The 24880-nt window shown below is 27.6% G+C and overlaps 1 protein-coding gene across 1 annotated transcript in view; it reads left to right on the forward strand.

Annotated features, from left to right (window-relative positions):
- LOC100207545 (polycystin-2) overlaps positions 1–24880 on the forward strand; it is a 76390-nt gene that overhangs the window by 715 nt on the left and 50795 nt on the right. The window contains exons 2-5 of the mRNA XM_065813941.1: positions 7928–8188; positions 8325–8435; positions 8592–8645; positions 15496–15569. Of these exons, the coding sequence (XP_065670013.1) occupies positions 7930–8188; positions 8325–8435; positions 8592–8645; positions 15496–15569 (498 nt within the window). The 5' untranslated portion in view covers positions 7928–7929. The remainder of the gene's footprint in view (positions 1–7927; positions 8189–8324; positions 8436–8591; positions 8646–15495; positions 15570–24880) is intronic.

Genomic DNA, 24880 nt, shown 5'->3' on the forward strand with positions numbered 1-24880 from the left:
TTATTTTTATTTTTATAGAACTTAATAAAGTTGCTATAAAAATTTTACTCGAATTTTTATAGAGCATGTGTTTCGAAAGTTTATAAAAATTCAAAAACATTTTTTCCTGGGTTATTTATGAATTTGAAATACGTTGTTAAAAGTTAATTTGTTACAAAATTCTCTTCAAACAATCTCTGACACTATCTCTTCGAGTAAATTTTCATATAACCAGTAGTGAAAGCAGAGTTAAAATAATAAAGACAATTAAAAAATAATATTTGTTAATATACTAATGAAAAATAGATAATTGTTGGTTTACTGAAAAGAGAAAGCGACTAAAAATTTGCGAATAAAAAAAATCAATTTTAAAATCTTAAAAATAATTGGAAAATTAAAGAAATGATTGAACAAAGCATAAATGAAATATTAGAGTATAATTCCTGAACTTGATTCTTTTGGGTCCAATGCAAATTGGACTCAAAAATGTATTTTATGAAAATGTCAACTATGTTTAAAATCTGGCGCGGAAAAATCCAAGTTTAACTCATGGTAGTTTAGTTAAGCAGCTCATCTAAACGCTGACTGGTATTAATGCATGCAATAGTACACTTAAAATACCACTTTTATAAGTGCTGTTTTTATTACAGATTATATTGAGATAAATTGGGTAAAAAAGATTTCATTAGACTACAGCAAACTAATCAAAGGTTACATTCATTGAAAAATTATTTATTGATGTGTTTAATAGGCAAATATATATTATTGTTAAATAGCAGAGCTACAAAAAGTATTTTACAAAGGTTTGTATACCAAGAACCCTAAAATGTGTATTATCACTAGAAATTTATCACTACCTCGCGACGGTACTTGCCTTTTTTTAAGCAATTCATTATCAAAGCATTTGTGGAAACAGCAAGTTTCACAAGATAAATCTAGAAGTTCTACAAACAGGTAGTAATTGATAGCATGCTGAAATCAGTTTCTTACAATCTCACAAAAGAAAATTAAAATGCAAAAGCTTTCGTCAAATCCAATGTCATACTAAGATGCGTATAAAAGTATTATGAAATTTTCAATATTTTTTTTAATTTTTTAATTTTTTATAGAAATTTTTATTGCCCATCGCTACATGAGAGTTTTATTTCTTTTGTTGCTAATTATTATCTATGAATATTTAATCTTTGGTGTTTCCATTTTCAGTTGTTGAGGGTCTAGGATTTTAAGTCTGTTTACTTTTGAATTATTTTTTCTTGAAAATGTAATGAATTTAAAAACATAAAGATATTGTAAAAAACATTGATAATTCGAATAAAAATTTGACAGCATGCCATAAAAGTGTCAACAAAAGTAAAATGTTATCAACACTTGATGAATGCTAGAATGCTCAAAAAAATTTGCAAATGTAATAAAATACCGCAATGATTGTGCTCAAGGTATATTTACAAATGTTTTTATATTACAAAAACAAATGGAATCTGGTTGGGAACTGAAGGTAAACAATTTTATGAAATGCAGTTTAAATTAAAAAAAGAAGGGGGGTATGCAGAAACAGAAACAGCCAGTGATACTAATGACTGGTTATCCGTGAAACGTTAAAATTAAAAATCAGCGCTGTGAAATTCGCTCATCTTTAATGATGAAAAAGCATTAACAATATTTAATAGAATAACTTAGGTATTGGACTAATATCAACTTCAGAAAGCATTAGTTATAATCTGTGATACCACAAGTGTCAGCATTATCAAAAAAAAAATGAAGTTGTTGTAATAATCCAAACGGAATTTATATAAAAATTTCTAAACACAATATATAGGATGTTAACATCATGTATTGGATTTAGTCTTGAAGCATTAAAATGATAAAATCATAATGGAAAGTAACATCAACCAGTATATCTTATAATTTTGTACAATAAGTTAGAGGCAGTTATGCAAATCTTTAAAATGACTTTTCAACAAAGTAGTGAAAAAATAAAATTTAACAACATCAGATGATATGCAGTTTTTATATGAATTAGGAAAGACATACCAATACTCTAGATCAATCAAGAAATAGGTGCATTTCCCTTTATAATTTTTAAAACATTAACGAATATAAGCAATCCAAAAATTAAACTCTAGAGAAATATATATTTTACTTGCTTTTGTGCTGCTCCCAGATCGAAGTGAACTGCTTGCTGAAATTTATGGAATTTGGCTTGATATTTTATTCATTGACCATTTTTATAAAGAAGACAATTATAAAAATTGAAATATAGCTTAAAAAACACAAACAATTTATAAGAAACATTAGAATAAAGAAAATACAAGTTTCAACACAAAGAAGTAACATGCTAAACAGGCAATTAAAACCATACAATAATAAAGTTTAAAACAGCTGAAAAAATAAATTTGTAGTTTATTTTATGAAAAAAGTGGATTTATTGTATTATAATATTCAAATACTATGTATAATTTGTGTTTTTTATTTTCATATAGCCCTAAGAATAAATTTCTTAAATGTTTACTAAGTCGCCATATTTCCAGAACAGTTTTTTAAGGTCCTGGGGATACTTTTGAAATAAAATCATTAAAGAATATCTATTTCAGTGTTTTTATATCAAAACTCATCTTGGAGGACCATGAACTTATGAGGTTAAAAAATGTCCATTTAACCTCTAAGGATGGTTTAAGTATGGTTTACAAAATATTAACCACACATGTCACACAGTTTAATGACTTCAAGATGATTTTGTTAAAAATTTGGTTGTTTATCTCAATCAAAGTAATGATTACTAAATTTAAATTAAAGTTGCTTTTTTTCCTAAATGCTCCAAAACATTCTAAAGTAATTCTAAATGTGATTACATTAAGTTTCGACACTCTGCCTGCTTTTAGTAGCTACATTTAAATATCTGCATTTTAAAATGTATTTAATTGATCGAATATTATCTATGTAAACTTTTTTAAGTACTTTTTAAGCAAATGTTATTACAATCTTTACAAATAAAATTAATATAAGATTTGTTTAGTAATTTCAAGCATTTAAACACTTAAAAACAAAAATTAAAAACTTATATTTAATAAAAATTAAAAACTATATATATATATATATATATATATATATATATATATATATATATATATATATATATATATATATATATATATATATATATATATATATATATATATATATATAATATATATATAATATATATATATATACATACATATATATACATACATATATATACATATATATATATATATATATATATATATATATATATATATATATATATATATATATATATATATATATATATATATATATATATATATATATATAAATTATAAATTATGTTAGTGTATTCTACAAATACAGTGCTCAATGTTCTAAAAGAACAGAGCAAAAATAAATTAGTATAACACTTATCTAATTAATAATAAATTAAAAACACTTATCTAATTTTTGATTACTTCGAAGTAATCAAAAATTAGATAAGTGTTTTTACTAATTTATATATATATATATATATATATATATATATATATATATATATATATATATATATATATATATATATATATATATATATATATATATATATATTCATATATATATACAAGTATTAATGTATAAAGATGCAGTTATTAATTGTTACAAGTGTTTACAATTATTAAATATAAAAAAGTGAGGGGTAACATTTTAATTAACTTTGTTATATGAATTGTGATAGTGAGAAAAATAAATTTCTTTTTTTTATTTATCTAAATTTTTTATTTGAGCTTTATTTTATTTAAAAGAAACATTTTTAATCTAGAGTTGTATCATCCATAAGTATTACATAGAGTTGTATCATCCATAAGTAATGTAAACCGTTTAGATTTGTTTTTATATTGGTCTTATCTTTTTGTTAACAATATCTAATAACATTTACCATAAATAATATTTACCATACAATACTTAATTGAGTATTACTTCAATTTCAAATTATACTCTAAAACAAGAAAGTTGTTCTCTGAAAATCTTGTGTAGTATTTACCTAATTATTGGAGTATTTGTGGAGTATTTTACTACTATAGGATCCAAAAGTTGTGTATGATTGGTAATTGCTCAAGCGATGTTTCAGTATGACAATTAATTATGAATAAAAGCAAAATTTTCATTCAGTTTTATTTCTTTAAAGCTTACATATGTTTCACTTTTAACAATACTTTTAGTTTATAATAAGATTTGATTTTTTGCTTTGACTGTTTGATTAATTTGGTTGTTTCAGCTTTATTTAATTTATGGAACAAGTTCAGCATTTATTTAAGGTTTTCTATTTACAAATTAATGGTAATAACTTTTGGAGGAGTATTAAGAGTATTAATTAATGGTAATAACTTTTGGAGGAGTATTAAGAGTATTAATTAATGGTAATAACTTTTGGAGGAGTATTAAGAGTCTTAATTAATGGTAATAACTTTTGGAGGAGTATTAGGAGTCTTAATTAATGGTAATAACTTTTGGAGGAGTATTAAGAGTCTTAATTAAAGGTAATAACTTTTGGAGGAGTATTAAGAGTCTTAATTAATGGTAATAACTTTTGGAGGAGTATTAAGAGTCTTAATTAAAGGTAATAACTTTTGGAGGAGTATTAAGAGTCTTAGTTAATGGTAATAACTTTTGGAGGAGTATTAAGAGTCTTAATTAATGGTAATAACTTTTGGAGGAGTATTAAGAGTCTTAATTAATGGTAATAACTTTTGGAGAGTATTAAGAGTCTTAATTAATATTAATAACTTTTGGAGGAGTATTAAGAGTCTTAAATAAAGGTAATAACTTTTGGAGGAGTATTAAGATGATTGATTAGGTTATTTTTTGAAAAATAGTTGTAAAAAGTTGTAACAAATAAATAAAAAAGTTGTTGCTGTAATTTGCAAACTGCATTTTCATTTATTACATTAGGAAAACATAATTTTTCTTTGAAGTTATACCCATTTAATGTTTTTCAAACTAAAACCTTCATTATAAAGTTTATCATACTAAGAAGTTTTAATGTTTATTTAACAAGAGAGTAAAAACAATTTGAATAAAACTCCTGGTTACAAATATTTGGCACAAAATAAGCGCAAGCAGTAGTAATATAAAGAAAAGTTTAATGTAAAATTTAAACAGAGTAGTAAGCAATATATTTATTTTTTACTTTCGAGGCTAAAAGAACTAAATGACTTTCTGGTCATTGCGACCTACTGTATCAACTTTTCTCCATATATATTTACACATACAAGATCTACAAGATTTTTATCAACTTTTCTTAAACAAGAGCGGATTCTTTTTTGCTAATAACGTTAATTTTCAGCTTCCCAATTGATTTCAAACACGCAGCCATTAAAAATTGAACAGAAATCTCAATAGGTCGGAGTTCTGAAAGAAAAATCGGATTATCAACTTTTATAACATAATAAATATTTTTTTATCCAGGTATTTTAATTGATTTGAAATCGTAGATCTTCTGGCATAGTGCAAGGAGGTCTGAGCAAAATGCGCAATTATTATTACTGTGATATTTGTAAATTAACGATTCCACGAGGGAATAAATTGTTTTACACCACAAAATTTTTTTTAAGTTTGCTTTTGCGTTAATATTTTACATTTTGAAGCCTCCTTGCAATTGGTTTTTATTTAGATGTTTAAATGTAAAGTATAACTTACAAACAATAATAAATTCACGATTTTTTACTTTGTAACAAATTCTCCAAAATTTTTTTCAATGTAGGAACAACCACATTTGAATTTCTTTCCAATTTTTTTATTGTTAAAGTTACAGATTGGTTATTCGAGAGACCTTTTAGACGGCTAATGTCTATAGCAGTCATAATTTTTGGGTTTTATATGAACCAGGCTTGCAAGATTGGTTTATTGTTCTTCCACTAACTTTCGATGGTTCATTCACGGTGATAAGAGGCAACAAAATACTCTACAACGTTTGTATTTTAGTGTTAGGATGCAAACAGTTGTACACAGTGCGGTAGTGGGTTGGAGCCCCGCTTCCAAAAAAACTTGTTATTAGGGCTCAAATTACAAAAAAATTAAATAAAAAAACCTTCTTAAATTTGCAAATAAACTCCATAAATTGGCTAGGCTTGCTCTCCCCCGTATTGGGAGCAAGGGGGAGCCTAGCCACGGCACAGGCTGTACACTTCTTCAATTAGGTAGCTGGCTTCGTTTTTGCGATAACTTTTTAATTAATTATTCTGAACAAAAAAAAAGACCTTTAGATTAATACGTTATAAACAAAATATCAAAAAATAGTGAGGCTGGGTACAAAACTGCTATAATTGGTATTAAATTGCTTTAATTTTTCACAAATTCAAAAAGTTTTAAATGCTTAAAGATTAGGCCAAATTTTTGTCATCAGGAAACATATTTGAAATAAAAAATTTTTTCAAATATATTTCGTTAAGTTTTTTTTCTTGTTTTTTAAAGTTTTTTAATTTTTTTAAATGATCGTAAAAAATTGAAAAATTTTCATGTAATTTTTTGAATTTACGTAAAAATTGTTTTGGATACAAAGTTTTCCAATTGCTCTTATTTTCAAATAGCTTTAATTTTCCAAAATGCTCTTGCATTAATATTGGTTGCATTAGCTTAATAAAAGTTATTAGTAAACTATCAATGGGAAAATTTCCATTCTATCATTGAACACAAAATATTTTGAGATATGTTAAAAATATATGAAAAGCCCATTTGCAAAAATATTAACAGAAAAATAAATATTTTGAGTTAACTTCAATTCAACATTCTGTATACTGAAATATCATATATATAATATATATATATATATATATATATATATATATATATATATATATATATATATATATATATATATATATATATATATATATATGTATATATATATATATATATATATATATATATATATATATATATATATATATATATATATACATAATATATATATATAATATATATATCATATATATAAATTATAGACTAATTGAAAGTTTTTTGTTTTAAAAAGAGACGAAGAAAATATCAATTTCTGTTAATGCGCGACTAGAAATAGTGCCGTTTTTCGTCATTTTCTCAAAATCATTTGACTCAGACGTTTTACGTATGCGCTCCTCATATATAGTAAATAATTAAATATTATATAAAAAATTAAAAATTACAAAATAAGATTTCGTGATAAAATAATAATGTTCACTGAGACTTATCATCGCAAATCGCTAGTTTTCTATAAAAAAAAATGTTACAAAAAAAACTAACGAGAAAATAAATTTTTTTAAGAATATATATAGAAACTTGATATGGAGACATTGGGTTTTATACATTTTACCCTAATTTTTGATATTGATTAAGGGCAAGTAGGGTAATGGAGAAAGCGGGATAACTCTGAACATGGTCAAAACGACATAATAAAAAAAAGATATTTGACAATTTCTTTTTACCTGCTGAGAGGGGACCCCATACTCAGTTACAGACGTGTAGTTTCCCGTTACTAAAAATACTAAAAGTACTCTTTCAACATGCATAGATGTGGAGTTTGTAGGTTTTCTGTATGATGGCACATTCGCATTGAAAAGAGTAATCTTGTACTAAAAATATGTTGTAAACATTTCGTTTACAACTGCTGCCATGAGCAATTCGAAAGCGGCAGAATTTTTTTTTTTTAGAATGTTGGGATTTTTCTGCTCATTACAGGGATTTTGTCACAACTCTTAGGAACCTGATTTTCTTAAAAGCCTCTTTTTGTTACTAAACGTTGGTTTTAAAACTCTGTTATCTTGTTTTATATATCATATAAACAGTATTTAAAAATAGATTTATAAATCTAGCTTAGATAGTTGTCAGTTGTAACATGTGTGTGAGTCAGTTAAAAAAAGTTTGATTTAAAGTATTCGAGTTTGGTTAAATATAGAAATGTCTTAAAATTTAAAAATATTCTTAGAAATGAGTGCAAAAAAAAGGTTAAGAAGCATGCAGCTCTCTGAACTAAGTCTTCGAGCGGAAAATAAAAACCAGCGATCTAATTCTACAGCAGTGTTTAAACTTGAACATTCAACAAATACAAGCAATGATAGCAGCGACTCAACAAATCAAAATACAAATGAAGCAACAGCGGAATCTTATTTTACATATAAAAGTTATGAAGACTATCCCGATACATCTTATGAAAGTTGGGGGAAAAAGTTTTGTAGAGGTTTTCGAGGTATCATTAATATTATTTTTATTTTCATTATTATTTTTATTTTTTTATAATTATCATAAGATAACATGATAATAATTTTTAGTATCATTTTATTAGCATTTTTATAAATATTGATCGAAATGATTTAAAATTTCAGGTCTGTGGAAGACTAGACAAACTGAAGACGATTGCAGCCAAGAAATGATTGTGAAAACCTCATTGAGAGAACTGACAATTTACTTGTTTTTTGTTTTGATTGTGTCTATTAGTAAGAATAAATTTTCTTTAGTCATAAATATGTTATAATCTTATAATTATTGTACATCTTAGTTATATAAATAGATATAATATATACTTAATTTATATTATTAGTGTTACTATTTGTGAAAATTAAATATTGCTCATAAAGTTTGAAATTTTTTAGTTACATTTGGCATGAGCAGTTCCACTATGTACTTCTTCAACCAGTCATTAATAGGTATTTATTTTTAAACACACATATGATTGGGTGGTTGGATTACTAACAGTGATCCAACCACCTTACTTTATAGTAAAACTATTTTTGTTGTGTAGTGTACTCATTTAATACTAAAAAACTTTGTAGTTGCAAATCAACTAGACACACTTTCCTTTAAAATTTCCAGATAATTCGCGGAATCTCATGTCTCAGCTTATTGTAAAATGTATAAACTACCACAACCGGTAGCTGCATTCTAAATTATAGTTTTATTTAGTTGTTTTAAGTTTTGTTGTTCGACATTAACTAACAGAAGGTTCAACGTATCGGCGATTGAAGCGTGAGTTTAGTGACTAATGAACATTGGCTATTTACCGACGAACTAAAAACACTAACGAACTAAAAACGTCTAACTAACTCGGCGCAAAATTGGGTGAGAGTTTACTAACGGATGATATTCTATAAAGCTATTTCTGAGGTGTGTGAAATAAGCTTATGGTTATTGAATCGTAAATAGAAACTTTCCATATAAAACAGAGTGTGTACAGTTATACATCAGTATATATTCTGTTTTACAAGGAAAGGTCTAAATTAATAGCTACTTTATACTGTATAATATATATAAAACTATATATTAGTTTGAGTTTAGTATCTATATTTTTATAAAGTAAAGAAAGATAACCACCAACAATTTAAGTGTTGATGGTTATCTTTCTTTACTTTATAAAAACTCCTATAATCACGTGGTTGGCCTGAGCATTTACATTTGTAAAAATTCACTTATTTGTCGTAAAACTAGGTTTGAATCCAAAGACTATTTTTTTATGCGCTTTTGCTTAAAACAACTTCATTCTATTGTCTTTCTCTTTGTTCCATATCACTCTCCTTCATGTCAAAACTGCACTCTTTTCGATGTTATTTCTGATCAAATTGACCAAGCCCTTTCTTTTTATCCCCTTCAACCAACATCGTTTGTATTAGTGACTTAAATGCTCATCACACTGAATGGCTTGTTCTAGTGTCAGTAACTCAGATGTGTAGTGCAGGTGTTAAGACTCATAACTTTTGCCTTTTCTTAATCTCTTATGCAAATAGTCAACTTTCTAACTATCTACCTAGGGTAGAAACTTTTCGTATTCTTGTTTCCAATTGTGCTTTTTATTTAACTTCTTGAATTCAGGCTGGCATGGAACCTTTTATTCCCTCTAGACAATTTTAAGTCAAGCGTCACTCTTCTCCTTGGTTTTCCTCTCATTGGGCTGCTGCAAATTTCAATCATGACTATTAATTCCATATCTATCACTAAAACAATTCTTTAGAAGACTGACGTCTGTATACTATTGCTATAAACCATTGTAAGTACTTGTATAATGCCAATGCTCGCTATTCTCAGGTCACAAAATCTTGTATTTCATCTCAAAAATTAGGCTCCAGAGACTTGTGGAAAATCTTTAACAGTGTTTATGATAAGGGAAAATATATTATTCCTCCTTTCTTGCATGGTTCAAAACATTGCTGAATTGTTTGCTAAAAAATTTTCATTAATTTCATCTCTTGATTTCACTAATCACATCCTACCTAATATAGCCGGCAAACATGTTGATCCATTGCACGGCATTCATATCACTCCAGCTTCTAAATCTAAAGTGGTTTCCTGCTTAGAATCTTCTACAGCTTGTGGTCCGGACTTTATTTACTGACTTTCTAATCATTAATATGGATTTAAATTTTTTCGTTTTTCTGCTGATTTGCTTACAGTAATAACCGATAGGTTTTATCGTGCATTAGATAGATATGAAGAGTTATTTAGAGGGGGCATTTGAGCTTGAAAAAGATCTCACTTCTGCTATAACATTGGGCTCTCATTGGCTGGTGATCTTTTATTTAGATAAAACTCAATTTTTTTCTGCTAATCTCTATCGCAACAATCTAGATCTTCCTATATTTATAAACGGTAATGTACCCAATGAGTCATCTACCCTTCATCTTCTAGGATTAACTCTTTCTTCCAATCTATCTTGAAAACAATATATCAATTCGATTGTAAAAATAGCATCCGCTAAGGTTGCATCTTTTTATCATGGTTGCCACTATCTTACTCCGGATTCTTTGCTTTATCTCTATAAATCTTGAACTCATTCTTGTATGCAGGGCCGTCTCTAGGGTTGGTGACGCCAGAAACAAACGTAATTGAGGCGCCCCCTCCCACTAGTAATTGTTGCTTATATAGACTTATTGTACTGCCACCGATACTTTAGTTTTTACAACATCTACCAATCTACCATAAAGATAATTATATGAGTCGGTGAGAATCAGAATGGTGCAAGTCAACATTTTCCCAATGCGAGATTTTGAAGGTTTTATTAGCTTTAGAGTAGAGAAAACCCTACAAACTAAAAAAAAAACAGTTACTAGTTTCTTTACATAAACTTACACCTTACACCAGTCACAAGTTTAACATAATGATGCTTTTTTTACTTACACCATGCTGATTCTCACCAGCTCATATATACATTCAAGTAACGTCAATCTTTTTTGCGTCATGAATGTACGTAGGTAGGTTTTAATTAACTTCAACTTGCTTAAACAATGTTCATTGCAGGCTACTGTCGTTGCAATTGTTAGCGTATAATATATAAAATATGCGTAGTGCTATTCGCAGATTAGTAAAAAGGTCTTTCTGTTTCCAGTTGTTGAAACAAACTTTTTTCCTAAAATATGATTTTGGAGTTGGATCAAACAGATGACAAGGAAGACAATAAGCTGAATCAGTTTCTGGAGAGTATAGACGCCATCTCTTCTTATTTTTTCGTCATTTCTTGCTACCCTGTATCGAAATTCGTTTGAGAAATGGCATTTTTTGGTTTTAGGATATTTTTTATTGCTCTTCAGGAAAGATATTAGATTTATTTTGATGATGCAGTCTCTCTCTCTTACAGCCAGCAGGTTACATTCAAGTGGACGGGTCATTTAATAACATTCTGCAAATGTTACTTCTCTGCAAAAAATCTGTTGCAATTGTCAAACTATAATCTGTTTCAACTATTATAGGCTTTAGATTACATTTAGGCTCTTTGTTTTTCTGTGATGCTTTCTGAGATTTTTAGCCATAAATGTTCAAGGATGAAGTTGAAAAACATTAAGCTAATCTAGCTGAATAAGTTAAACGATACAACAGAGGGTTACTCATATTATCTTCTTCTTGGATAAACTGAGACAGAGAACGGAAATGTTTTTTAGGAACTTTCATCACACAAAATGTTTGATTCACAAGGTTGCAAAGAATTTTGAAGTTGTTGAATGTGTTAGTTTTGGCACTTTACTTAAAACAGCTTCATGGACAGTCTTTGGCTAATTTTTTTCTCTGAGAACCTGACAGTTTCATTAACATTTTCCATAAAAAATTATAATTCAAATTAGCAGTGTAAAACTTTCATTTTAGTCCTCGTTAGTTATTTTATTTATTACATATAATTTAAATATATTTTTATAAACTTATTTAATATTGACTTATATTTATTTATTATCATTTTAGTATCTTTGTTAACAATATTATTATTGGTAGCAGTTAACATTAGTTATATTATTACTACTATATATTATTATAGTATATTATTATAGTATTATTTGATATTTTATGTTCAATATTTTTTGTTGTCATAGTTACTTTTAATAATTAGTTCGTGGTTTGTCAAAGTTTAATTTATTTTGAGTGTTTAATTTTATAACTATTAGCTTTTTTTCTATCATTGTTCTTATTTCTTTGTATTGTTGTGGAATTTATTTTTGATTACTCACGCCAACGGTTACCCAAATTTTAAATTCTGGAGAGCGATATGACTCGTCTAACTAACCGTCCCATTAGCATTCTTCCTATGATAAGCAAGGTTTTTGAATCTTTAATTAATGAAGATTTAATCTCTCTTCTAAGTCTAATAACTTATATTCTGATCATCAATATGGATTTTGATCTTCTTGTTCTACAGCTGATTTGCTAACAGTAATTACCGATAGGTTTCATCGTGCATTAAATAGAGGTGGAGACGTTAAAGCTGTTGCTCTTGACATATCTAAAGCTTTTAATAAAGTTTGGCATGCTATTCTTCTCCATTAGCTTTCTTCTTAAGGTGTATCTGGTAACATTTTTAAAATGTTGAGTCCTTCCTTTCCAATCGCGCTATAAAAGTTGTCCTCAATGGACAACACTCTTTCTCATATCCTGTAATTTCAGGGTTTCCTCAAGGGTTAATCCTTGGCCCAATACTCTTTTTAATTTACATTAAAGATCTTCCAGATATTCTCACATCTAAGGTGGAATGGTTTGCTGATGGCACTACCATTTATTCTTGTCATGATAAGAAGCCAACACTCTCTGATTGCTTGGAGGGGCTTAAAAAGGATGAGCTTAAAAAGGATCTCACTTCTGCAGCAGCATGGGGCTCACAGTGCCTGGTGAACTTTAATTCAGTTAAAACTCAATTTTTTCAGCCAAATGTTATTTTAATAATTTAGATCTTCCTATATTTATGAAAGGTAATATATTTCCGATCTTTTTTGGAAACCGTATATCAAATCCATTGCAAAATTAGCATCTGCTAAAGTTGCATCTCTTTATTGAGTTCGACACTTTTTTACTCCGGATTCTATTATTCTTCTCTATAAATCTCAAATCCGTTCTTGTATGAAATACTGTTGCCATATCTGGGGCGGATCTTCTTATAATTCCCTTTCTCTTTTAGACAGGGTGCAAAAGCGCATTGTAAACATAGTTGTATCTGCTCTTGCAGCCAACCTCCAACTATTATCACATCGTCGTAATGTTGCTTCTCTTTCTCTTTTCTACAAATACTATAATGGGCACTGCTCGAAAGAGCTAGTGTCTCTTGTGCCATCTACTAAAATTAATTCTCGTGTTACTCGTCATTTAATTAAATTTCATCCTTTTTCTGTGACTGTTCCTAAGCGCCTATTCGCTTAGTTTTTTTCCTCGTACATCAGTTATAGATCTAGAATCGAATATTAACATTCCTTGTTAATAGTATAGTTAACGATAGGTTACGCCTCACAGCTGGTAAACAATAATAAATAATATTTAAAAATGCTTTTATGTTATCAGAAACAGTTAGAATAAGGTTGAAATTGATACGTAGAAAATGATATTTATTTAAAGTTGAAGTAATATAATACCGATGATAAAACCGACAAATTACCAACATATTTTTGTCCAGCAAATCAAAATAAGATATGTAAAAATATCATAAATCATAATTAAAATACAATCTTTAATTTTTTTAGTATATTTTTGCAAGGCTCCTTCAAGCGCGAGACCGTTGGCGGTCGCCGACGCCGCCGACGCCTAACGCTGCTACTGCATCAAGCAAGGTATCTTCAGCAACTTATTGTGTGACAGCACCTAATTTCACAGCTAGTTTATCATAACTATTCTGCGTCATTGGTTGTGGCATATTCATTAAAGTGGTGAATATTTTTATACCAGAATGTTCCTGTCCAAGTGCACACATTGCTTATACTGTTCTACAATTAATATCAAACCCTCTGTTAAATTGTTTTGAAGTATAAAACTCATTTTCATACTTTCAGTTAAAGCACTTTATAAGTAAATTTGAGGCAAGTTCTTTTTTGTCTTGCACTTTTTCGGACAATGACAAGGATGAACACTCGCCACTTTAAGGACATGCTAACGCACTAAATATGTCAGATAGTATAGAGCAATCTATAATCCTAAATCCAGATATTTTCATTCTTGTAAAAGCTCTGTAATATTCAATTGGCTTTACCTTCTTCGCAGATATAGAAGTAGAAAATAAATTTAATCCAGATTCGTTTTTTTCAGAGTTTTAATTAACAGTTGTAGTATTTAAATCGATCAAAATTGTTACAGCAGGATTGTCATTCAACTCCATTTAAGTATTTTCTTTGTCGAGGTTGTTAAATTTCTTCCCTAAAAAACCTCTCCTCTTTTTTTCATTTATTGTTCTTGATTTTATTCTACACACTTTACGCATTTTTTTAAAAATGTTAAGAAAGTTGTTAATTTTAAAAGCTTTAGAATAACAGAAAACTGTAATCTGACTTGATAAATGAGACTTTTTTTGCTCGCAGGATAGGTAAAGAAACCAAACAAAGAATTATACTGCAGCTATTTATAAATACACATTAGTTATTAGGATTTTTAATAAGGTGCTGCACCGTTGCTATGGTCGTTGCTAGGGTATAAATTTTGAGTTACCTTGAGAAAATGCAAATTTTAAAGGATTTTATGATGAAAGTTAGTAAATAAACAAATTATTTTGAATTTGGCGTACATTAAAATACATAAATAAGTAAAAAAAAAAATTATGAAACTTGAGTAAACTTAGAGGGGGCTTCCCCTTGAGAATAAAATATGTCAAAGTTCTACAAATTAAATAGCCGCTTCAAAACAAGACCATCTTAAGTCCGTTTTGACTGCTCTGAGAAAAAAGACATTTAAAGTTTTAAATTTAATCACTGCTTTTGGTTTTTTTAATAAATCTACTTGTTTTCAGTTATTTGTTATATGTATTAAGTATTTTAAACAAAAAAAAGTTTTTTTTTGCCAAAAAAATGGACTTAAATTTTGCTCTGCAGAGACGATATATGTATATATAAATATATATAATGATTGCAAGAAAAATTTCAATTTCTAAAACAATTTCAAGCTACATTTTTAATTAAGTGATTAAATATGGTTCAAAATTGTTGCCTAACTAACCTGACAAAATTAAAAAAATCATACAGTATAATAGTTTCAGTTTTGATCATTACAGTATTCTATCAATACCTACAGTATTGAATGTTTTATTGATTAACTTTAACATTATTTTTTTAGGTCTTTTTACTGGCCCCAATCCGCCATCAATAATGACAATTAGTACTATTGCAACGTCTAACGATTTTTTCGAGGTACATACATTTTTCGTTTTTAACACAACTTATGTTAATTAAGATATTAATTTCGTTTTAATAAGTTAATAATTTTGCTATTTAAACTCATATAAAAAACTTGATTTTAAACAGTTTAAAATCAGAAATATATTGCCGACTTTAAACTGCATTAGGTCAGCATTAGGTCGGCAAAAAAAATTGACACAAAAGAGTTACCATAATACATAGAAACAAGGTCGTTTATTTTTTGCTGACCTCAAATACTTTAAGCTCGGCATTGCCAAATATATGTGTATATATATATATATATATATATATATATATAACATATATACATATATAAATATATATATATATGTATGTATGTATGTATGTGAGTATGTATGTATGTATGTATGTATGTATGTATGTATGTATGTATGTATGTATGTATATATGTATGTATTTATGTATGTATGTATGTATGTATGTATGTATGTATGTATGTATGTATGTATGTATGTATGTATGTATGTATGTATGTATGTATGTATGTATGTATGTTTGTATGTATAGATATACTTTACACTCTAAAAAACAAAAACGAGAGAACTTTTAAAATAACCTAAATATCTAAAAACATCAAAACACTGGATGAAACTTGTCGCGCATAAGTCAAGATAGTTATGTTATTAATTTTATGATATTAATATGCTCAAGATAGTTAGTCCTATTGTGTTGCAGATAGTTTAAAAAAAGTTATGGTCTAAAACTTGATAAAAAAATTTTTTAAGTCCATCATGCTACCTCAGTAGGTGCTGCTGTGAAGACAAAAAAATAAATTTTTAGCCCATCCTGCTACTCCAGTAGATGCTGCTGTTAAAGCAGCATAAAAAAAAAAAAGCAGTTGCCATCTATCTTAGAGATTGTTATGTAAAGTATATACAAAATTAACAAAGTTAATCCACGCACATTAGAAAGACAAATTTCTTTTTTAAATTATGAAGATGTATCAATCAATTGAGACTTTTTCAGAAATATTAAATCGGGGTAAAAGTTCTATGAGGTCTAATCATGCGAATAAAGTCCGGATATTTATTTTTTTGCCCTAAGAGCAAGGTTTAAATGAATTGTTTTTCTACAATTTATTCAAAAAACATTAAAGTAAAAAAATACAGGATAAGTATATAGCTGAACAAGTATAAAAACCATTTTTTATAGGTAAGTGTGAATTAAACACCCTGGACCCGTATTTTACGGGTCACAACAGCTAGTAAGATAAAAAAACTCAGAAACAACTTTAATAGTTCATATGATAAAGTTATAAATATCTTTTTTTAAATCTTTAATTTTTCAATCAATGGAGTAACTATAAACTGTAAAGTAGGGGAATTTTTAGTCATTATTGCCTGATTTCAGTTTCCCTTATTTTTCTAAAAATTTTAGAAAAAACTTTAGATAATCAAAGTTTTAAACCCTTTATCTATATAAAACACCAAGTTTAATGACAGTTATATCATTATGTTTGGTGCTGACGTTAATAAAATTGCAACATAGTTTAATGGTAGGAACAATGACCTGGTTTAAATAAAAAAATTAGCATTAAAAAAATTAGAATTTATAAATTATCATAAAGTAGTTACTTATACAGATTTTTATGATTCTACTTTGAATGTTGTATCATGCAAAGTTGTTAGTAGAAAAATTAACAGAAACAGTGTTAACACCACTTTTAACATTCAAAAGACTCAGGTTAAAATTTCTTAAAAGTTAAGTTGTTTTGCTTTTTTTATAGTAAGTTATTTAGCATTTTAAATGGTTTTTAAATGATTTTTTATTTTTACTCTGTGTAATCAATTTATATGAAATTTTTAAATCTTATAAGCGAACCCTGTGTCATAATCTGTGCCACGATCTCTGTCATGTATCTTCTGAAAGATTAAAAAAAGATTTTTGTTTGAGAAATATTTTCTCTTGAAAATAAATTACAATTCTAAAAAGTAAACACTGGTTTTTGCTCGAGTGATAACTTAAAACTTCATTCTGGACAACAAGGTAACAATTTCAGCAAAATCTGCTAAAATTTAACATTCATTTTGGTTTACATTTTCTCTACAGTTTTTGAAAATTTATTTTGGATTTTTGCTATAAATGAATGTGTAATAAGGTTGTTAACGCTGTCACATAAGAAATCATTAAACTCATCTAGTGGCAATGATTGTAACCGTAATGCCATACGGTCAGTACCCTGCCATTTCTTGAATGCTACATCTTCTTCTAGATTATATTCTATAAACTCAAGGACTAAACAACTTTTTAATGCTTGAATATCGGGGAATAGCTTACATCAATGCAGCATACACTTTGCGTTTTCAATAGAAAAAACAATTAAACTCATAAAATCCTTACAACGTTTGTTCTATCTAATTGCTTCGAGTAAAAATTTTTTTGATGTATGCACACATTTATTGTGCATACCTGATGCATTAGTTGTAATACACCGCTCAACATGGTTTCAGAGTACAAAATGTTGACTAACTGACCCTACTATTAAGAAAAAAAAATTTAATGCAATTCATTAAAATTGAGATTAGTAACATTTTTTGAACATTTTGGTTTTTCTTAACACTAACAAATTTTTTTTTCCTGACATAATTCTTGAAAACTCATCATTTTAATAAAGTTAATTACTAACTATTTCTTGGCAATTTTTTTCAGTTTTTTTTCAATGTAATGATAGAATCTCTTGCTCATTGTTAACATGTCTTGAAGTTCAAACAAGACACTCAGGCACTTAAAAGTAACTTGATATTATTTCAAATATCCGTGATTTTGGTGCAAGGGTTTACTACTAAACAATAAAGTTCTTGCATATGCTACATGATTTTTCTATGCTATATGATTTTTATATGCTGTATGATTTTTAAAGATATCTTAACACAAACTTTCAAAACAGTTTTTGTTCTAAAAATATTCTTAGGTGTTAGGCATTTAACAATTAGAAATAAATAATAAAAACAAATTCAAATGCAACAAAACAATTTACGAAGTTTATAACCAAACATTTAAAAATCTCAAAAACATTTTTTTCATTATGGTCTAAATTCTATTTTAGAAATAAGTTATTACTATTAATTCATTTTTACTTAATAAAAAAATCTGGGGAGGAGAAGGAGGAGGTGGAACTTACCCCTTACCTTTGCCCTCTTCATATGCCCATGTCTATGAATATGTCTCATTGTAAAATAACACTATGTTAAAGTTTAAAAAAATTTTAATTGGTATAAAATTTAAGTTTTTAAAATTCTGAAAAGATTTTATTTTTGAGTGCATACTAATTTTTGAAACAAGGCATGAATCTAATTTTTTCAGTAGACCTAAGATAAAGTAATGATATACAATCACCATTTTTGCAAGCAGTTTTGGGCGACAGTCTCCATTTTAATTCAAAAAATCAATAATTTACATGTCAATAATTAAATTAAAAAAAAATTGTTTAAACCAGGCATTTCTTAGAAAAAAATCTATTTGGATTCCAAACTTTGGAAAAACTCTCTAAACTATTAGCAAGATGTAAAAGTTGCTTTGTTGTCTTTTCAGACAACCACAAAAATATTATTATAAAAAATCAGAAATTATTTTAATTGACGATTTCTCAGCAGCACACGCATATTTTAAGCCAAAATATTTGCAGTCTTATTTATTTAATATAGACTGCAAATGATGTAAAAATAAAGCAATATTGAGACTTAAGGGTGACATGGTCTGGATGATTTCATATGGAATGACACTGCGGTCTATATAAAGTAGTCAATAAAGCATTATTAAACTTTAATTTCAAAAGTTGGTAGTAGAAGGTTCTTCCCTGGAATTCCCGACCGGAAATTCTCGTAAATTGTTTATATTTCATATTTCTCGTTACTCGGAAAAATTGCCATAATTTTCCGGGAAAAAGTCAAAATCAAAGAATTATTTGTGTATATATTTCATTATATTAGGATAATTATTTATTCAAAACTAAAGTATATTTATGTCCACAAGGCTATTTAACATGTATAATCTGACTTTAGAAGTTACCTATAATATAGAAAAATGTAAAAAACCAAATAATAATTTTTTTAATTAAACGTTTTTGAACTGTCCGAATAAACTATTGTAAGGGCTCGTCAACCAATGGATTAATAAGAAATATGTTTATTACACTAATACCAAGAAAAGAAACTTAAATGACGATCAAATTGCTGGTTCAAGTAACTGTGAGACAATCCCTGCAAAAGTGAGTTAGGCTCTCACATCATTATTTTCCAAGAAACAGTCCTCAGCAGAGACAGGCCAGACTTGCGGCCGTTAATGGATTTTTATTTCAAAGAATATGCAAAAGTGAGCTCATTCGTCAAGCATTGAGTGAAATACAATGTCATCTTCCAAAAGGTAAAAACAATGTGATGAAACTAATTTATAAATATTGTGCTATGGCAAAAAATGAATTTACTGTTAAAATATAATCACAAAAAAAAAAGTGGAAAATTTAGTCGAACGTTTCATGAATCGACAAGTCTACGCAATCAAAGATATTTGAATATCAACATTAATTTCAATAAGTTATTTCTTAATCTACGACTGGTCAAAATTGAAGCTATACAGCTGAAGTAACAATAGACTTATTTAAAGAAAAACTTTCAAAGTTTGCAATTATCTCTTCAGATGTTGGTGCATCAACCACAGATGCTGCCGCAGTAATGATCAAATTTGGTATATTATCTGGTTTTATACACCAATTATGTTACAACCACGACATACACTAGGCTGTAATGGACGTTATTTATAAAAGAAATGAAAATGCTAATGTTCATCACATTGATTCTTTAGAAAATGGATCTTGATTTTTCAGTGATAACTCTATCGAATCTGAAAATGATAATCTAAACGGTTTCACACTGCAAATATGTGAAAGAGAAGATATAAATGCGGTTTAACAAATGATTAGAAAAATAATTTAGTTTTTAAACATCCTTCTAAAAGAAATTCCACTTTACAAGACTATGTAAAAGTAGAGCACGGAATTGAACTCAATTTACTGCCAGATTGTTGACCAGATGGAACAGCATTGTGACAATGGTTGAAAGATTTTTAAAAGTGATGGACAAAATGAAAAAAGCATTACATGAATTGAACTTCCTAGAGCTATATAGCAATATTTATGTTTCAGTTATAAAAAATGTTCACAACGCTCTTTAACCAAATGCAAATTTGCTAACAGCTGATGCAATTTTAGATTTTTTGTTCGATTCCCTGCGTAACAACAATGATAGCCATTCCAAAGGATTTTTTTTAGTCAATATATTTATATTTGATAAACATAGTTGTATAGAGATCAAAACAAACTTAGAAGTTAATTGGATTTTATGTGATTTCTTGTAATTGAAAGTTATTGCATTTTTTTGTGCTGGAAAAACTGTTAAATTTTTGAAAAACGCCTTGTTTTTTAGTATGGAAGATTTCGCGTGAAATGGTTTGGTGTGAAATGGCACTGAAATAAAATAAAAAAGCACCAAAATCAACCCAAACGATACGCAAGGGAATAAAACATTATATACATAATTTCTAAACAAAATTTATAAATTTTTCTTAACCATTCTTTTAAAAAAAGATAAATAAATTCTTGATTTGAAAAGAGGAAAGGATATACTGGCATTTTTCACTGGAAACCTTTTTAAATAGAAGTTATTTTTTTTAATAAACCGACCTTGAAGTTTTTAAACGCTGAGAACTTAAAAAGTATGTATGTCAAAAAGGTTCCCCATTTCATTAGATTCCTTATCCTTTTTTCAATTTGTATGGACATTTTTCAAACAAATTTAATGTATTTTGGTACTTAAGAAATCTTACCTTCAAAAACTTTTGAAAAAACGTGTCCCGCGGGCATATTTTGAAATCCTATACAGGCTCAGAATAGGCAGAGATATGCGCAATCTGATTGGCTAATTTTGAAAGAGAGGCTTTAGCGCGTATGTTAAAATCATAACAAATGTCAAAAAGCTTACTGAATAATTAAAATGAAATTGAATAATCGCATAAAAAATCGAATAATAATAACAAAAAAAGTATGATTTTTCTATCAAATTTGTACAATATAGTACTTATACTTTTACAAAACTTTGCAACTCAAAACATTGGTGATTTTTATAATATCTTATTAAAAACAAAGATTTAAAAAAGTAGTTTGTTTTCCTAATGGTTTTTATAACAAATTTTGATAAATTTTATGTTATGTTATCAATTTATTTTACATCAGATACTCCTGAAAGAATAAAAAAATCTAGAAAAATAATAAAATAAAATGTATTTCCAAATTATATGAATAATTTCATTACGTAATTTTTGGTATAACAAATAAAATCAAGTGTGCTTTTTTTGAATTTTTGTGAATACCTCTTATATAAAGATATAAAAAGATTTGATACTCTATGCTAGCTTGTAATATCAAAGCCTATATGTAACTGTACAAAAGAACTGTTCAGTAGAAAAACAAATATTACTTCTTTTGTTAAAATTTCAAATAGATTATTAATATACAATTTTCTTTTTACAAAAACTTGAACGTTTAACTCTTTATAATTAACAAGTTGGTATAAAGATGCAGTATTGAGCATAGAAAAACCTCTGCTCCAGCCTGAAATTTACATTTCCATACTTTAATAACAGACAACTAGTAGTCTCGTACAACTCCATTTAAACTTTGTATTGAGTATGTCTCTTAGAAAAGGGACATTACATTTGACGAGAAACACATTTAGAAATCTTTTCACATTTGCAATTTAGCTTATACATATTTTTTTGATATAGTAAATTTATTACCTGATGGGCTAACTCTTAACGTACCACCTCTTAATGGAGAACCAAGGGTAGAAAAAAGAAAAATTGCACACTTGCAAATTTTTGTTTAATACTTCAACAGTTTATACTCATTTTATAATAAAAAAAACACATAGCATGGCAAATGACTTTGCTCTTTTTTTTTTTTTGAATTTTATTGTCTTTTCTTCATAACTCTTTATCCATTGATAAATGGAACTTCTTTTGTTAAATTTTCAAATAGAGTATTAATATCCAATTGTCATTTTTTACATATAAGTTAATGTAGCCTGCCAAAGCATTTCTAAACCTTCAAAAAGTGTTAAATGGTTTAAGGACGAAGTTTTTTTAGAATTATGTAATAAAAAAAAACATATCAGTCTCCTCAAAACTAAGGTTGAAACAAAACATGAAAACAAATTCTCTTTAGAGTTCATATATTGACATGGAGCATATAAGCTAGTTTTGCAGTCAGTATAAATTTACTTCTTTAAAAAACTCTAAGGTTCAACTCTTTATAATTAACATATAAATCAGTTTTTAAATAAAGTTCTTCACCAGTAGTCTGGTAAAACTGCATTTAATCTTTGTGTTTTATGTAAACATTATTTATTATTACAAACAATTAATATTTAAGTTTTAACCCATCCTACCCAAAGTGTGAGGGGTGTAGAGCTTCCGAATAATACCCTCTTGCACTCTTTCCGCGCGTTTTTCCCTAAAACCTTTCTTTCTTTTAATACTAATTTGCATGCATTTAGATATGAATATATTAAGTAATAATCTTGATATTGGGTCAGAGGGTGCACCTGAAGCCAAAAGGACTTCTGGCCTGCCAACCTTAAGTATCCAAATCTTATTTGATGGTACCCTGTTTGAATATATTAAAAATACAAATAAAAATTATAAATTTTGATTAAATAATAATACTTTCTTTAAAAAATCTACATTTTTCAATAGAATAGAGAGTTTTGTAGACGCCCCTCTAGCGCCCTTCGTACACACTTTGTATATATATATTGGCCTTTGTAAAACCTATCTTTTGATACGAAGTTGTATGCATTTTGATAAGAATTGACCAAGTTATGACGTTTTAAGTTAAAAACAAACCTCAAATTTGATCACAGTTTCTTCAAGAAATTCATATATCAAAAATTCGGTACTCAAAATGCCATAACTTTTTGTAAAATTGTTCAATTTTGATAATTTTTTAACACCTTTAGAATACTGAATTAAAAACCTTTCTAATGATATATAACTATCTAGTGTTTGATTACATTAAAAATTTCATATCACGTACCAAGCGATGGGAATTTTATCTGTTGTTCATTCAAAGAAATCTAAAAAAAAGTATGTGCAAATTCGAAAAGATCTATAAATGTATTTCTCGTAAAATATAATGTCCTTGGCATTAAAGCTTACTCGAATACAAAGTTTATATGTAGTTGTATCGGACTACTGGTGGAGTACTTTGGCATACAAATTTTTCTTAAAAAAATTAAACCCAACTATATACAAAAAATTAATATACAAAAGGATTATATACAAGTATCAACTTGATAAATATATACATACACACTATACATACACCTATCAATAAGTGTATATAAATTCAGCTAAGTGAATCTATATAAACTGATTAATAAGTATATTTAAAGTTGTTAATAACTACATTCCTGAATCCTCTGCCATCCCTACTGCCACCGGGAGGTTTGTACTTAAAATAAGGCAGGTCTTTACCTCTATTCTGGACCCATATGCAGAAAGCCCTTTTTGATTTATGCCCAGGTGACTCCGGCGCCAAACCAAGAAATCACTCCAAGACAAGCCTTTATTTGAAAAAAAAAATTAAACGAGTGTTCGAAAAATTAAAATGAAAAACAAAAATTAAAACACAGTAAAAAACTTACCAAGGAGGTTTTGGTTTTCACTCTGGGTGCCAGATAGCAGTGATGACATGTATGAAGCTGATAAATTTAATTTTTAAAATTTTTAATATGAAATAAGTTCAATAATAATTATAAAAAATATGTTTATTTAGTAAAATACTATTTAAAAAAACAAATTTACAACATCATTAAGATATATCTACCAAGTTCCTCTCTTTTGCGTCTCTTACCTCCTTTAGTGTCTCTGTAAAAGAAAGTGAGAAATATCTTTTATATTGTCGCTTCAAGACAACTTGCACAGCATCAAGACAAGCAGAAGTCATTTTTTTAAGTTGGTTATCAATGAAGCTTATACGAGTATTAGCGGTTAGCAATGGAGCATATATTGATTTTAAAATATTATCGGCAAGAATATTCCCAAAAAAATATGTTCTTCTGCAAAACTAAGCAGCTGAATTAGATTTACAATTTGTAATTATTAGCAAAACTTTTCACTTACTGAATACCAGAAACATGATCAAAAGTTGCATCCTCAGCTAAAACATATAACTTTTTCATCCAAGACTCAGTAAGGAGTTTTCCAAACAATATGCTCCTCTTAAAATT

This window comes from Hydra vulgaris, chromosome 12 (assembly GCF_038396675.1).
Source record: "Hydra vulgaris chromosome 12, alternate assembly HydraT2T_AEP".
Lineage (NCBI taxonomy): Eukaryota > Metazoa > Cnidaria > Hydrozoa > Anthoathecata > Hydridae > Hydra > Hydra vulgaris.